Below are 14493 nucleotides of genomic sequence, written 5' to 3' on the forward strand. Positions count from 1 at the left end.
TAGGCTGGCAAAAAAAAAAAAAAAGAAAAGGAGCACATACTATTTTATCATTTGTAAAGTGCTATATGCTGTACATACATCCTGTTCTTTCCCCACTGGAGCTGAGTCAAATTGAATACGTGAATGTAACTTAGTCACGTGTTTTCAATAGGTGTTGCAAAAGCAGTTTCGCCGAAGGGATTTTCCTGAGCCAGCTCAGGATGGCCCTAATGAGCAACAAGTCACCCAGAAGGAAAACAGTTTGAGCTGATCAAATGCAGTGTTAGAAACGACTCTGGAAAAAACTAGTGACAGAACCAAAAAGCAAAGGTCATCCAGGGACAGCCTGATTCCAAGATAATTCAAAGCTGCCGCCTGAGAAAAGAGCTCTAAAAAATCAGGAAGAGAACCAGGTTTCTACGGGATAGTAAGCAGAAAAGCAACATTATGGGGAGTTAGAAAAAGTATGTGATCAAAGACCAGAAAACAGACAAGCAACAGGGACCCTGCCCAGAGGGACCCCACCGGAAACAATACAGCAAAATTCCTTATCCCTAGACTTGGAGTTCGGAAGGTGGGGGGCGTGGAAATCAACAGAAACATCCATTACAAACTGCCAAGAGCAGAATGAAGACGAAATTCCTTGCATGTCATCCTCCATGGCACCATAAGCGGGAGACCGCACCTCAAGATCAGCATCTATGCTTAGGGAACAAACGCCCATAAAGGACTGTCGTGGTTTGGCCTCAGACGGCAACCAAGAACCACGTGCCGCTCGCTCGCGCCTTCCTAATACAGGAAGAATCAGAAGAAAAGGCAAGACTCTTGGGTTGGGACAAAGGCAGTTTAACAGAACAGCAAAGGGAACATGCAAACAACAGCAATAACACGGATAGAGGCATATACAAACACGATTACGGAACCGCTGCTCCCCGCCGCTCACCGACCGGCCCCGGACGCCCCAGCCCGCTCCCTTGTTATAAAACAATTGTCAATGCAAAGTGATTGCTTAATGGGTTGGGGTTTTTTTCACATGGAAAACCCCAGGATACTGTCTAATGGTATCAGGTATTTTATTGAAATAAAAGTAACATCACCACTAAAAAAAAAACGGCTGAGGACTAAAACTGAAGGACACAGTAATCACACACAGAGATGTGCACTTCTGAGTAAGATGTGCTACATCCTATTTTAATACAAACATCTACATCCATAAAGAATGGAAAGAATCCAAAAGGAAGGATGTAGCACACCACCTCTAGAGGAAGGGGAGATGTTACCAAAACGTACTGGTTCCTAAAAAGAAACCACACCTGAACCAGGGAGAAACACACAGCGAATGCAGGCAAACATCACAGAAAATAGGAACAGGCAAGTGCTTCTGCACCCATGAAGTACTGAGGTCACTTCTGATTGAAACTCTACCCGAGTTTTACAGAAAACGCTGTAGGTGGCTCAGTACAGTGCTTAGAAAATGTTTTAGGGTGAAAGCCTTAGAGCTCAGTGTCCTTTGTTTATCAGAAAGAAATAACTAGTCAGGCATTTATCCCACACACAACTGCAAGAAAAAACAAAAAGGCTTTTTAGACCCTTAGCACAGCACTGCAAGAGCTATGGTCCGCAGGAAACTCAGCAGAGGAAGGCTGAAAAATTTCTGGCCAGATGGGAAGAAGCAGAGGATATTAGCCTAGAAGATAGCTGAGGAACACCTGAGCATATTGAGTCTGAGCAATATTAGATGAAAGATCACCTAGAAAGAAAACCTGCAGAGAGCAAGCCACAGCCACTCCAGACCATGGTGGATTGATGAGCACCTTCTTCATTGCCTTTGTCATTTATCACCGAGTCAGACTGAAGCAGCAGAACGGATGAGATACGAAAGTGCCGTGCAAAGCCTGGTATTGGTTTACTGGCTTTAGCACTTTCTGTGGCAAGTTATTTCGTACATAATTGAGTTTCTGAACCGAAATCTGCGATAACACTGTCAACACAAAATATAGCTTCCAGCAACAAAAGCTGCGTGCATCCTCGTGAAGCTCCCTGTCCTTTCCACTGCTTCACTGATGGTGACAGTGATACTGTCCTCCAAAGCACTGTCAAAGGAAGGCGGGACAGAAGAAGAGCATAGATTCACCAGTACAAAATGGATTCTCCTTCAAATCCAGACCAGTAAGTAAATTGCATCTTTCAGTGTGTCAGTCAATCCTCCAAATACTTTTCCTAATATATATTTCAGCTTGACCAGAACTGAGCTAAGTTTCTGTGTCAGGTTTCTTTTGGGGAGTGGGTTTATTGGTTTGGGGTTTGTTTTTTTTTCTTTTTTTTTTTTTTTTTTCTTTTTTGACAGTCTTTGTGTTTGTTCCCAAGATGGATTCAGAGTCACACAGCTCAATCTAAATTTTAAATGCAGCAAAATCACGTCCACCCAACAACAATCTCAACCACAAACTCACACTGCATCTCAACATCAAACTGCATCTCATTGTTGCATGGAAAGGCCTCGCCACTGACAAGGAAACCACTAAAGAATAAAGTGAGCATGTCTTGAAAATTGAAACCGACTGTGGGATAGAGGCAAGATTTCATTGCGGCGCTACCTTCTTGCAGCTTTAATTTTTAATTCAAAATGCACCAAAAGCAAGCCAAGCTTGCCAGAAGAGGAGGGAGAATTTGCTTTCCTTTTGAACTGCAAGCATTAAGACTTTCTGAGGAATCTCATGTATCATTCACTGCCTTCAAAACTGAGCTGCATGGAACCAGCAGGGTCAAGGATCTTCCAGCTGCCTGCCCAACTAAACAGAAAGGATGAGAGTTCTAGGGGATTGCTCCTCATCCCTCTATCCCCTACCACTATTTCCATATCCCTACGAACTCCCTGTTGGTTTAACTCCCAGTTTTAAACTAAAACACGTCTTCCCTAACTGACTCCAGTTACTTAGAACAGTCTTTCAACGGAGTAGACGCCATTCAAAACATGCCCAGAATGTGTATCCCCGGATTGCGTTCACTGATGCTGTCTCCTACACCAATGAGGCACAACGTGGCTTGACCGTGCCTGGGACATGCCTGTATGAATCACAGCAGCTTTATGGCTGTCCTTCTAAGTCAGAGATTAATGACATAAACGTCATTCCAATTCACCATTTACATTTTATTCTGGAAAAGCGGCAGTGTTGTTAGCCAACATTGAAACCAGGTATTAGGAGAAACTGGGATTTCTGCATCTTGGACTAAGTCTGGAGCTTATCCTTAGAATACAAAGCCTAACAAACAAACAAACAAACAAACAAAACCCAAAACTACAAAACCAGAAAACAAGGATGCTATTTCCCAAAGTATTATTTGACTTAGTGCCTCCATATCAAGACAAGTATCCTACCTGCTCAAATGACATTTCCCTAGTAAAAACAGACACAAAACATACCAAAAAGTCCCTGACAGAAGCTTCCAATAAATGCTCTAATGAAAGAGATATTTATCTGTAACCTAAAAATAAACAATTCTATTAAATTTGCTAACCGAATTGCTTATTATTTTTACCTTTGGATAAAATAAACCAAACTGAGTTCACATTAGAAAGATTTATCGCACTGGAAGCATTTGTAGCCCCCAAAACGTACAGATTCACAATTCTTCCTACTTTTTTTTTTTTAAAGTTTTCATGGAAAAAGAAAAAGCACTGGGAAAAGAAATACATTTAACGATGGATAAAATAAATCCCAAACTCCAAATTAAAATACCTGCTAGCTACTTTTTTAGTGTATGAAATTTGTTTCTCTGTGCATTACCAACGAGAACTCAGCTCTCTTTATTTCTTATGCAGACTTCATATACTTAATATTTTTCATTTTTAAGATGCACACAGAGATGCACAGAAACCCAGTCACTTACACTGGCTCTTCCTTGCCAAGCCTGATGGAATTCAAACCCACTCAAAACTGAAATGATCAGGCTTTGGAAAGCAAGAGCAATATAAGAGAGCAATTGTTCATGTTACAATACAAACATCACTTATTCTTTCACACACACACTTATCAAAGGAAGTGACAGCTACAAAGAGTAAAGCGACAAGAAAAATAAAGAGTCATTTACCAAGGGTTTACAGAAAACAAATTTGCAGGGGGAGTGGGGGAAGGGAGAAAGAAAGAAAAAATAAACCACAGCTACAAGCCTGAGATTACAACAATATGTGCACAAAAAGCTTAACACAGTGACATCTTCGGACCCAACTGAACACCTAATACACACGGGAAGACTGCCTTCCCTGTAAAACTTAAGTTATAAAAATAACTTGCCAATCTAGGAAGAGAGCTGTAGTTCTCCCCAGGAGCCCCTCCTGTCCTGTACAAAGTGCTGGCAACGGCAGCACTGGCCCTGAACTGGAGAGGGAAACAGTATTACTTTAAAACAGAGGGATTAGATCCAGGACACTTTGTGCCTTGTACGGAGAGCATCAGAGCGTCTCTTCTATGCATTTCTCAGAGTACACAAGAAGAAAAGGGAAGGACCACTTATCTTGGCTTGCACTACCAGAAATGTGTTAAGAATTCATTGTACTTTCTCGCATTTTTGCTACACAGCCATGTAGGCCACATGGGCATGTGCCAGTCTGCTGAGTAGCTGATAAGTTTGCTGAAACACTCCACAGACCTGATCACTGACGTTTAGAAGATGCCATTTTCCAAGGGTCAAAAGCACGACCACAATTAAAGCTCAAATCTCGGTCATTTAGGCCGCACAACCTCTCAAAATAATGACAGGCAGGAGCTTCCCCCCCCTCCCTCCTCCTTTCTTTAACTGATGGAGTCTTACCATCAGCATGCTCAGTTCCCCTCAAAGTTTGGAAACTTTCTGTTTTGATGAAGAGCAGCTCCAGGGAACATCAACACAAACAGGACCAGGAGAGTGAACATTTTGAACCCACAGATCTGGAACAGAAACCACTGCAAATTCACGTAGAAAAGGGGCACTCAGCAGCTTCATTTAGAAGCCTGTAGTGGGTGGTTTATCAAAAGGAGCCTGAACAAGGACATCAGCTCAGCTGCAACTACACACACAATCCTAGTCTCTCTGGGGAGAAGAAAAAGGAGATAGCGATTAGCCACCAAGGTTTTCCAGTCTACTGCAAACATGTCCTTCACTAAAAAGCTGTGCGAGTTATTTTTTTTATCATTGTTAATCAGCCTGGCACTCCTAGAGATCACCCTTTTATTACTTTCTAAAGGACAATGATCAAACTCCATTAGTTAAAGCAAATGTGACCAGGAGGTAATTATTAAGCAGAATTAATTTAAAATATCTTTCAAGAAATCGTATTAGCATTTATTAAATAACTCGAAAAGAACGAGCTGCCAACCTATTCAAGAAGGCACAAAGGTGTACAACTGGCTGGCAAAAGGGGCCACCGTCAGCAAATGACCCATGGGGTATTTTTGAAATTTGTTGTATAGCAGTAAGTTGTTGGAACAGACGGACAAGCCACGAGGCACAGCTGGTTGAAAATAGACAAACGGACCAAAAAAATCAGTTCTTCACCCAGAGGAGACACTGACATGCCAAGCGACACCACAGGGTTTTCCCCCACGCTCTGAGCAGGAAATATTTCAGCTAATGAAGACTAAAGAGTATTTTTCTCTCTCTTATTACGCCTCACACACGCGACTTGGTTTGGGGTGGATTTTTCAGATGTAGGTTAAAAAGAGGTGTCTTAACAGCGCAGCTTAGAAGTGCCTCATTAGCACACGGTCATTAGACAGTGGCACTAACAATCCTTACCCAAAAAGTCAGCCTGAAAAACCAAAGGGGAAAAACAATTCCAGACCACAAAACTGTCAAGGCAGTTTTCAAACTAGTAAAAGACACTAAATTCAAGTTACAGCTATGCACTACCTTTATATACCTAGTATGGGAATGGGAAAAAAAGTGAGACACCCCGGACGAAAGCCTTTCACATTTTCTTACCTGTTAACATACCAAAACCCCTCAGCTCTTCAAGTAACAAAACTAGCACCTGAATGTATGCTTTTGTGACTCAAATAACGTGCCCCTTTTTTAAGGCAGTGATATAATAAAATTAACTACAAAAGACCAACTTTGTGCATTTCCACAACTTAAGAAATTTTCACTCGAGTTTGTGGATTTTTTGCTGTTAGGGCAGGCGGTGACTTTCCATTACGCAGACAGAACGACACGTCTCTCAGCGAAGTTTTAAGTAAGGAAATACAAAACAATTCTTGAAAGACTTTTTTTTGCACCACACAGGAACATGACTTCCACCCAACTTCATCCCGTACCCTCTTCACCCACAACGACAAAAGGCAGGAGCTATTTCAAGCGCTGCAGGTTACTGGCTCTACACCCACCGCCCTGTTTGATACCACCGGAACAATGAGGCCCTTGTACACCTCGACTCCTACAGACATGGTCCTGGACATACAACCCAAGCCGGTTGCGCTGCATAGTCTCAAGAAGACATCAAGGTGTTGTTTTGTTGTTTGTTTCTTTGTTTCTTTCTTAAAAGCGGGCCATGGAGACACCCTCTCTTCCCTCTGACACCATTTGGTTTCTCTGCATCAGAACAAGCCATAATTTTGTCACCTGCAGGAACATCAGCTGCCATGAGGGCCAACAAGGAGACCTGGAGATTCCTTCTCCCCTCCTTGGCATCAGCCCAGGTTTAGAAGGTCCAAACTCCACCACAGTGGTAGTGGCTGGTGGCTCGCAGTGGATCCATCCTGGGATGGGCAGGGGCAGTGCTGGATCACACAAACACCCCTATCACCACACTGGTTCTTGGACCTTTCTTGGGTGTTGGACTAGGTGACCTTTAAAGGCCCTTTCCAATCCAAACTATTCTATGAGTCTGTGATCCTAGGAGGAGGCAGTGCTGTACCTTCGATTTTTTATTATTTTTGTTAAAATTTTAATAATTATTACCAAATTTTCATTAGATCTGTTTTTATAATTTATTATTAGAATTTATTATTAGAATTAATTGTTATTAGAATTTATTGCTATTAATAGTAGAATTTTTGGTATTATCATTGTTTTTAGACTTTTTTATTTTAGACTTTATTATTATTATTGGAATTTTTAGTACCGTTGTTGCCACTAGACTTTTTTATTTTAGAACTTATCATTATTATTATTGGAATTTTTAGTATCACTGTTACGCTAGACTTCTTTATTTTAGAACTTATTATTATCATCGGAATTTTTCGTATCATTGTCGCTAGACTTTCTAATTTTAGAATTTATTACTATTGTTATTGGAATTTTTAGTATTATAGTTGTCGCTACACTTTATTACTAGATATTATCACTACTAGAATTTTCATTATTACTATTGTTAGCTATTTTGTTTTTAGTAGAACATATTATTTTTACTATTAGGATTTTTAATTAGTATTAGAATTGCCTGATTACTAATTATTATTACTAACGATAATTTTTGTTACTAGTATATTTAGGCATCCCCCCCCCATCTCGCCCCATCCCGCCCCGGTCGCTCCCCGCCGGTCCCTCACCACGGCCGCTCGCCCCGGGCCAGCAGGGCGGCGCGGAGCCGGCCCGCCGTCCCCCACCCTGGTCCCCGCCGTCCCCCGTCCGGCCGCCCCCCGCCCTGCTCCCGCTCCTTACCCTCGCACTGGTAACCGGCCAGCCCCCAGATGAAGTCGGTGCAGTAGTGGCAGAAGGTGGGCTTGGTGAGGGTCACCCTGCGGAAGCCGTGGCCCGGCGGGCTGCTCCCCCCCGCCGCCGCCACCACCGCGGCGCGGCCCCGCCCGCCCAGCACCGGGCTGGAGGCCGGGCTGCTGCCGCCACGCAGCGAGCGCGTCCCCTCCGCCATGCCCGTTCCCCGCGGCGCGGCGCCGGCTGCCGCTTCTCCCTCGCTTCCGCCCGAGGCGGCGGCGGCGGCGGCGGGGGCGGTGCCCCGTCAGAGCCTGGGCCTGGGAGGCGCCGCGCTGCCCCCTGCCGGCCCCGCCGCCGCCCGCCCTGAGCGGAGGCCGCAGCCGCCCCGCCGGGCCGCTGCCGTTCCGCCCCGCTCCAGGCCTCGCTGCCCTGGGCTCGTCCTGAGGTCGAATCGCGCACCGAGGTTGAGGTGAGCGCTGGAGGAGCAGGTGGAAGGGCGCTGAAGGAGCTCCCCCGCAGCAGTGTGTGTGGTATGGATTCTTCAGAGAGGTGGGCAGTACTTCTGTGCCCCGCCGCTACTGCCATCCGTGACAACGCCGCAGGAGGAAAGGTGGAGGCAGGGGAGAGGCCTGCTTGTGAGAAGGTCTCATCACAAACCAGCAGCGGGTTCACTTTGCAATTTACAGCTGTGAAGGCTGAGAAGACCTCCAGTTTCTTAGCATGGCACAGAACTGGATAGTGTCGCTGCCACAGCCTCGTGCGATTTTGGAGTGCACAAAGCTCCATCTCAAGAAGTTTTGTGATGATGCATTGGGAGAAGATGGATTGCCGTAGATTTTGCCTTCTACTCCCAACATCTCTGCCTTTATGAGGAAAGATAAAGGGTTCTGTGTAGCAGCCTTTTCTCTCTATAGCACGGGGTGGGGGATGTGTGTGGTTTTTGTTGTGGGTTTTTTTCATCCTTTATGAAAACTAGCTAGTTGGTGCTAGTTTTGAAAATATTTACACCCTGGGAGGTTTCCACCTTGCTAGTCTCCTCCTCGCCTCTGAAATGCCTGTGTTTCTTTGACTGTCACTATATTAGGCAAAGTATCGTCGCTGGAGTAGGTTGGGACAAGAAGGGAGGCTGTGCCCTTGGATTTTGTGTATATGGATGTCTGCTGTCCATATCTGCACTTGTCTGGTTGGGTCCTAGATCTCAGCTTTGTACTAATCTCCACTGAGCTGTCTGGAACGATGTCCAGGTACGTTCATTAAGCCATGAGAGACAAGAAAAGAGTAGTTTAGATTTTCATCCCTGACTCTGATTTATTTGTATTTTGGTGAAAGGTTTAATAAACCATCCTGTTGTCCTGAAGACCAACACTGAGGTCCTTCTAAAATTTCTCAGCATCTTCTAGTTTCTACTAATCTTAGTTTACCTCTCCCTGTTGTTAATGTGAAGGTATTTATGATCAAGAGCAAGAAGGATTTGACCATCTCAAAGAGAAACAGTAGAAATAAGAGACTAAAGAAAGCATGGTGTGTCATTTTGTGGTTGGAGAAAGAGTGAGCAGTTAAGATACAAAAGCTTTGAAATATTTCTAATTGCTCCTACAAACACGATTTAGGAAACATACCTAAGATACTATAGAGCTTTATGGAGTCTCAAATACACAAGAGGATGGGGAAGAGGGAAGCTGTGTGAAACCCTTTCCTTTGAAGACGTGTGACTGCTGAATACAATGAATGAGCCAAAGCCCATAATGACAGGTCCCACCTTCCACAAACTCAGCCTCGCTTTGGTCTTCGTGAAGATCACAGAGCAAGGCCTCATGGAACATTTCTGGGCACATGGCAGAGAAGACGATGATTAGGCACAGACAGTATGGATTTGCCAAGGGTTAGTGGTGCCTGATGAACCTGATTGCCTTCCATGTCAAAATGGGTAGATCCATGTAGGAGGGGAGACTGATGGAACCTTGACTTCAGCAAGGTTTAGGACATGGTCTCCCACAATATTCTTGTATCCGTGCTGGAATGTTATGGTCCAGCATGGGTGGACAATGAGACGGGTAAAAAACCTGGTTGGATAGTTAGGCTTGGTGGGTAGCAATTAATGGGTCATACTTGAAGTCTGCTGGAGGCCAGGGAGGAGTACTGCAGGGGTCTCTCCTGAGACCTGTAGCATTTAGCATCTTTATCAACAACACAGAGATGGTGATAGAGAGCAGTATTGTCAGGTTTGCATATGACACTGAGCTGGGGGGAGCACACATTACATTGCCATCCAGAGAAACCTTGGCAGGCAGGAGAAATGAGCAGACAGGCAGGGGGGCAGCTCTGTGGAAAAGGTCCTGGGTGTCTCGGTTGACAATGAGTTAACATGAGCCAGCTGTGCACCCTGGCAATGACCAGGGTAAATGGCATCCTGGGCCCTTCAGGAGCACAGCCAGTAGACTGAGAAGGGATAATTCCTGTCTCCTCAGCATTCATTATGGAGTATTGCATCCAGTTTTGTCCCCCAGTACAGGAAGCACATTGACAAACTGGAGCAAGTGCAGTGGAGGGCCACCAGGATGGTCAGGGGCTGGAGCACTTACCCTGTGAGGAGAATTTGAGAGAGCAGGACTTACTCAGCCTGAAGAAGAGATGTCTCCAAGGGGGACCTCATAGCAGCCCCCTAGTAACAACACAGAGGTTTTCAAGAAGATGGAGCAAGGCTCTTTACAGTGGTGCATGCTGAGAGGACAAGAGAAAAAGGGCAGGACTTTAAACAAGGCATTCAGTCTGTATATAAGGAGAAACCTTTTCACCCTAAAGCCAGCCAAGCAGAGGAGCGGGTTACCTGGAAAGTTTATGCCATCTCCATCCTTGGAAGTTTTCAAGATATGACTAGATAAGCCATGGCCACCCTGGTCTGACCTCATGGGTGTCTGGGCTTTGAGCAGGAAAATTAGACTAGGTGACCTCCTGAGGTCCCTTCCAACCTCAATTACCCCGTGATATTATGATTCAAAAGTTTACACTCAGCCATTTCAAATGTGAATGGACCTCAACACACACAAATACTATCCCTTTTAGAGATTTGTCTGTGTTGTCAGTTGGTGCAAGCTGACAGAGTTCCTTGAGTTTTATCTCTCTGTGCACCAGCTGAGAGTGCAGATGTTCACGGGGGATGTTTGAATTCAGAGAGACTACAGGTATGTTTAAATTCCTGTTGAGTATGGACAAAGGGAAACTGAGACTAACAAAAGCAGCCTGTTTGCCATGCTGTCTGCTTTCCCCAACTCCCATGTAGTCTATTTCAGTGCTTTCAAATGAGCTGAGTTTGACTATATCATGACAAAAGTTGCAATTAGATTAGACGTGCCGGTGTTTTTTCAGATGGAGTTCAGTGCTGTTTGTCAGATTTGTTATTTGGGACATTCCTCCTTGTTTAGGAGAGGAAGACCCTTCCCTATGTGCCTAGCCCATGTTGTCATATTCTCACAGAGAGACCTCTTCTCTTACTTTTCTTCAAGAGCTTGTCTACAACGCATATTGCCTCACCTGTTCCATTGGCTTGTCATGCCTTTCTTTTCCACATAGACTGTCCTCTTGAACTGCCTTTCTTTCATGGATCTAATAGTCCTTCCCCTTTCAAGAGACAGAGGCTCAAGAGTTGGAAAGCTGAAGCTCATCTGAACAAATCTTTCCTATGATCAGGAAAATACACTGCCTTATAAGGGCATCAGAATTTGGCCCTGTTTCAAAATCCTGAGGAAGTAATCAATACATCATTTTATAGAAATATGAAAATGCATTCAATTAACAAGTAATTCAGATACATTACTGCATCATCTGCCAGTCACAGGGTTTTCTTCCTGGAAGTTACCTGTAGAATGGTAGGTTTTAATATTAAGGTGCAAATGAAATGTGAGATTTTGGCTATTTCTTAGTATCTGACTCCTCAGATGCATATTTATATGCTGTAACACATAGACATGTGTGACCTATACTTACTGTGCCTTAACTTCCCTTCTTATCTCTGAGCAACCAGTCTAACCAGTCAAAACAACATAAACCACCTGATGATTTTCTTCAGCTGAGTCTGCCGCCACTTCTGCTGCCAGCAGCCATGGAATATGGCAGCAGTTGAAGACTAGCCATCCTTTCCATTTCACCTGTGTAGCAGGAATGCCATCCTAGGCAGAGGAAAAGCGTGAGGTAAAGAATTATTATCGGAGCTGTCACATTCATAAATGTGATAGCTCACTAGAGGGATTTGGTATCAGTTCCTGACTCAGAGCTCATCATCTTAAGGTTTCGATGAGCTTAAGAGCTCATCATGCAAGGTTTCGACTGCCTTTATGTCTGCACTCAGGATACTCATCCAAAAACAGAAGAATGATAAGACAGCTGGAAGAAATTCCAGCTTTTTTTTGGCCCTTTTTTTTTTCTTTTAGCTATCAAGGTGGTCTTTATAAGGAGGGCATATACTGATCTTTATACAAAAGTGATAGTTAAAGTGTTTTTGAAGAAGAAACAGCAGTTTGCATGAGCCAAAGAGGATGGAGTTACATGCAACTAGCATAACTAACTGCACTCTCACAATGCTGGGAACCTGTGCAGCTAACAAGAATAAAAGCAGCTACCTGTTTCAGAAATGTCAAACCAGAAAACCAGCCAGCCTAAAGAAAGAGTTTGAGGTGGCTGGATCATAGCAAAGCATTCAAAAGGGCTGCTACTGGTCAGGGTCACAGTTATAGTGATGTGAATCTGGAACATATTTATGTGAAGTTGGATAAGTACTGTTTGTCTCTGACAGTTCTGCTGGGACAGAATTATCACCCATTTTAAGCAGCAGTGTGTTCTTGGCTGGCAGCTTGCTGTGGTCAAGCTCTGCTTGCTTGTCTGGGTCAGGCTATCAGAGGGGAGTCATCCCTCAGATACTGTAGTTATTAGTCAACTTTATATTCAGATCTGCTTTGGATCTGAATAACCTGATGTTATCAACAATCAAAGCACATTATGGGGAACAAACATAGAATCATAGAGTCATAGAATGTGTTGGGTTGGAGGGGACCTTTAAAGGTCATCTAGTCCAACCCCCCCTGCAATGAGCAGGGACGTCTTCAACTAGATCAGGTTGTTCACAGCTCTGTCCAGCCTGACCTTGAACATCTTGGTTAATTCTAAAAAAAATCTTATATTCTCATGGATAAGTATCCTGGAGCGTTTCTGGCTTACAAGATTTTGTGGAATTCCAGCAAGCCTTTGATTAAGAACAAACATTCCCACATACTCTAGCATAAACAACAGATACCCATGTAATAGAAGTAATTTCTACCTTTATGCTTTAATTGTAAAATATAGAGCTGATAGAGATCAAAGGATTGCTTTTGTTAAATATTGCTTGGTGGCTCTTGCAGTCTTTATATATATATATAGATATATATATATACACACACACGTATGTATGTATATGTAAAAGCATGAGATATCCATCATGTCTCAATGGATTGTTTCAAAAGATCTGCATAAATCTTCAAGCTGCAGTAAATATGAGGGGATTTTTGTTCATGCAGGAATTCTTGCTCTACAGACTGAAAGATGGAACCAACAGGAACAATTACCACTTCTTAGATATACTTTTTTTTTATTTAATAAAGAAGTGCTACATGATGAAAATGGGCAAAATTCTAAAAGCATCCATTTTCTATTTTTTGACAGGATTAGTAAAATGGGTCAAAATGAAATGCCTCTGAAAAGATTATTTACTTAGTTTTATACCCAGATAAATATTTTGCAGTACCTGGTATGCTGTAACCTCATTAAACTCAAGTAATACAACTCTATGGCAGGCAATACAGGAAAATCCTCATTTTTACAAGTTTCCTGGCTTGGTAGAGGTATATTCTGTAAATTGAGCAATCTTTACACCTTGGATCTTCTGAACCTTTTGAAATGTTCTTGTGCTCTCTCTATGTAGGGAGAGAACGTACTGTGACAGAAAGCCTTTGATACAACGGAGAAGTGCAAGTTCTGGTACATTACCCCCACTTTATGTACAGGATTAAGTGAGTTTTATGTGCTGTCAATATCACATCATATTTTTATCCTTTAAGTAATACAGTAAATTGTATCAGTGCTTTCTTGACACTCAGTACAATGAAATCCAGTTACTCAACTCTTTCATGAAGCAATTTATTTGTAAGCAAGCTGCAAAAACCTGACGATAAATAATCAAGTCAGATCCAGGCACAGGGAAGATTTCATAAAGGTCTATAAATTTGGGATTAGAGGGTGGAAAGCAGGGGGTTGAAAGCACGGTGTTCTCAGTGGTGCCCTGTGAAATTATAAGAGGCAATGGGTACAAACAGAAATACAGCAAATTCCATTTACGTCTAAGAAAAAGCCTTTTTTACTTTAAGCCTAATCAAACACTGGAACAGGCTGTCCAGAGAGGTTGTGGACTCTCTGTCCTTGGAAATACTCCATACCCAACTGGACACAGCCCTGAGTCACCTGCTGTAGGTGACCTTGCTTTGATCGGTGGGTGGGATAGATGACCCCACAGAGGCCTGCCAGCCTCTGCAGATCTGTGGTCTGGTGAAGCAGGTTTGGCAGTGAAGAGAGGCAAGACTGGCAGTCCTTCTTTTGTCAGGAGAGTAACTGAGGCTGTTACTGAAGCAGTGGGATGAAATGTGGCAGCCTAAATGGACTTTCCTGGCTTTCCAATTTCCTGGTTTCTTGGAGAGCGCCAAACACTTTCCTCCACTTGCAGAACAGGGGTGAGAGCCATTAGCTTCCCAAATGCCACATCGGATTGCTAAACTTCTGTTTCTATATAAAGTTTTCCTTACATATTGGTGAGGTCTGAAATTCGATGGTATGCCATCTCATAGATGAGTCGTGAGCAAA

The 14493-nt window shown here is 43.5% G+C and overlaps 1 protein-coding gene across 2 annotated transcripts in view; it reads right to left on the reverse strand.

Moving 5' to 3' along the window:
• DGKQ (diacylglycerol kinase theta) overlaps positions 1–7834 on the reverse strand; it is a 98346-nt gene extending 90512 nt beyond the window's left edge. For both annotated transcript variants that reach the window (XM_054185216.1, XM_054185215.1), the window contains exon 1: positions 7618–7834. In XM_054185216.1, coding sequence (XP_054041191.1) covers positions 7618–7825 — 208 coding nt within the window. In that variant the 5' untranslated portion in view covers positions 7826–7834. The remainder of the gene's footprint in view (positions 1–7617) is intronic.
• Positions 7835–14493: the final 6659 nt, after the last annotated feature.

Source organism: Rissa tridactyla, chromosome Z, assembly GCF_028500815.1.
Source record: "Rissa tridactyla isolate bRisTri1 chromosome Z, bRisTri1.patW.cur.20221130, whole genome shotgun sequence".
Lineage (NCBI taxonomy): Eukaryota > Metazoa > Chordata > Aves > Charadriiformes > Laridae > Rissa > Rissa tridactyla.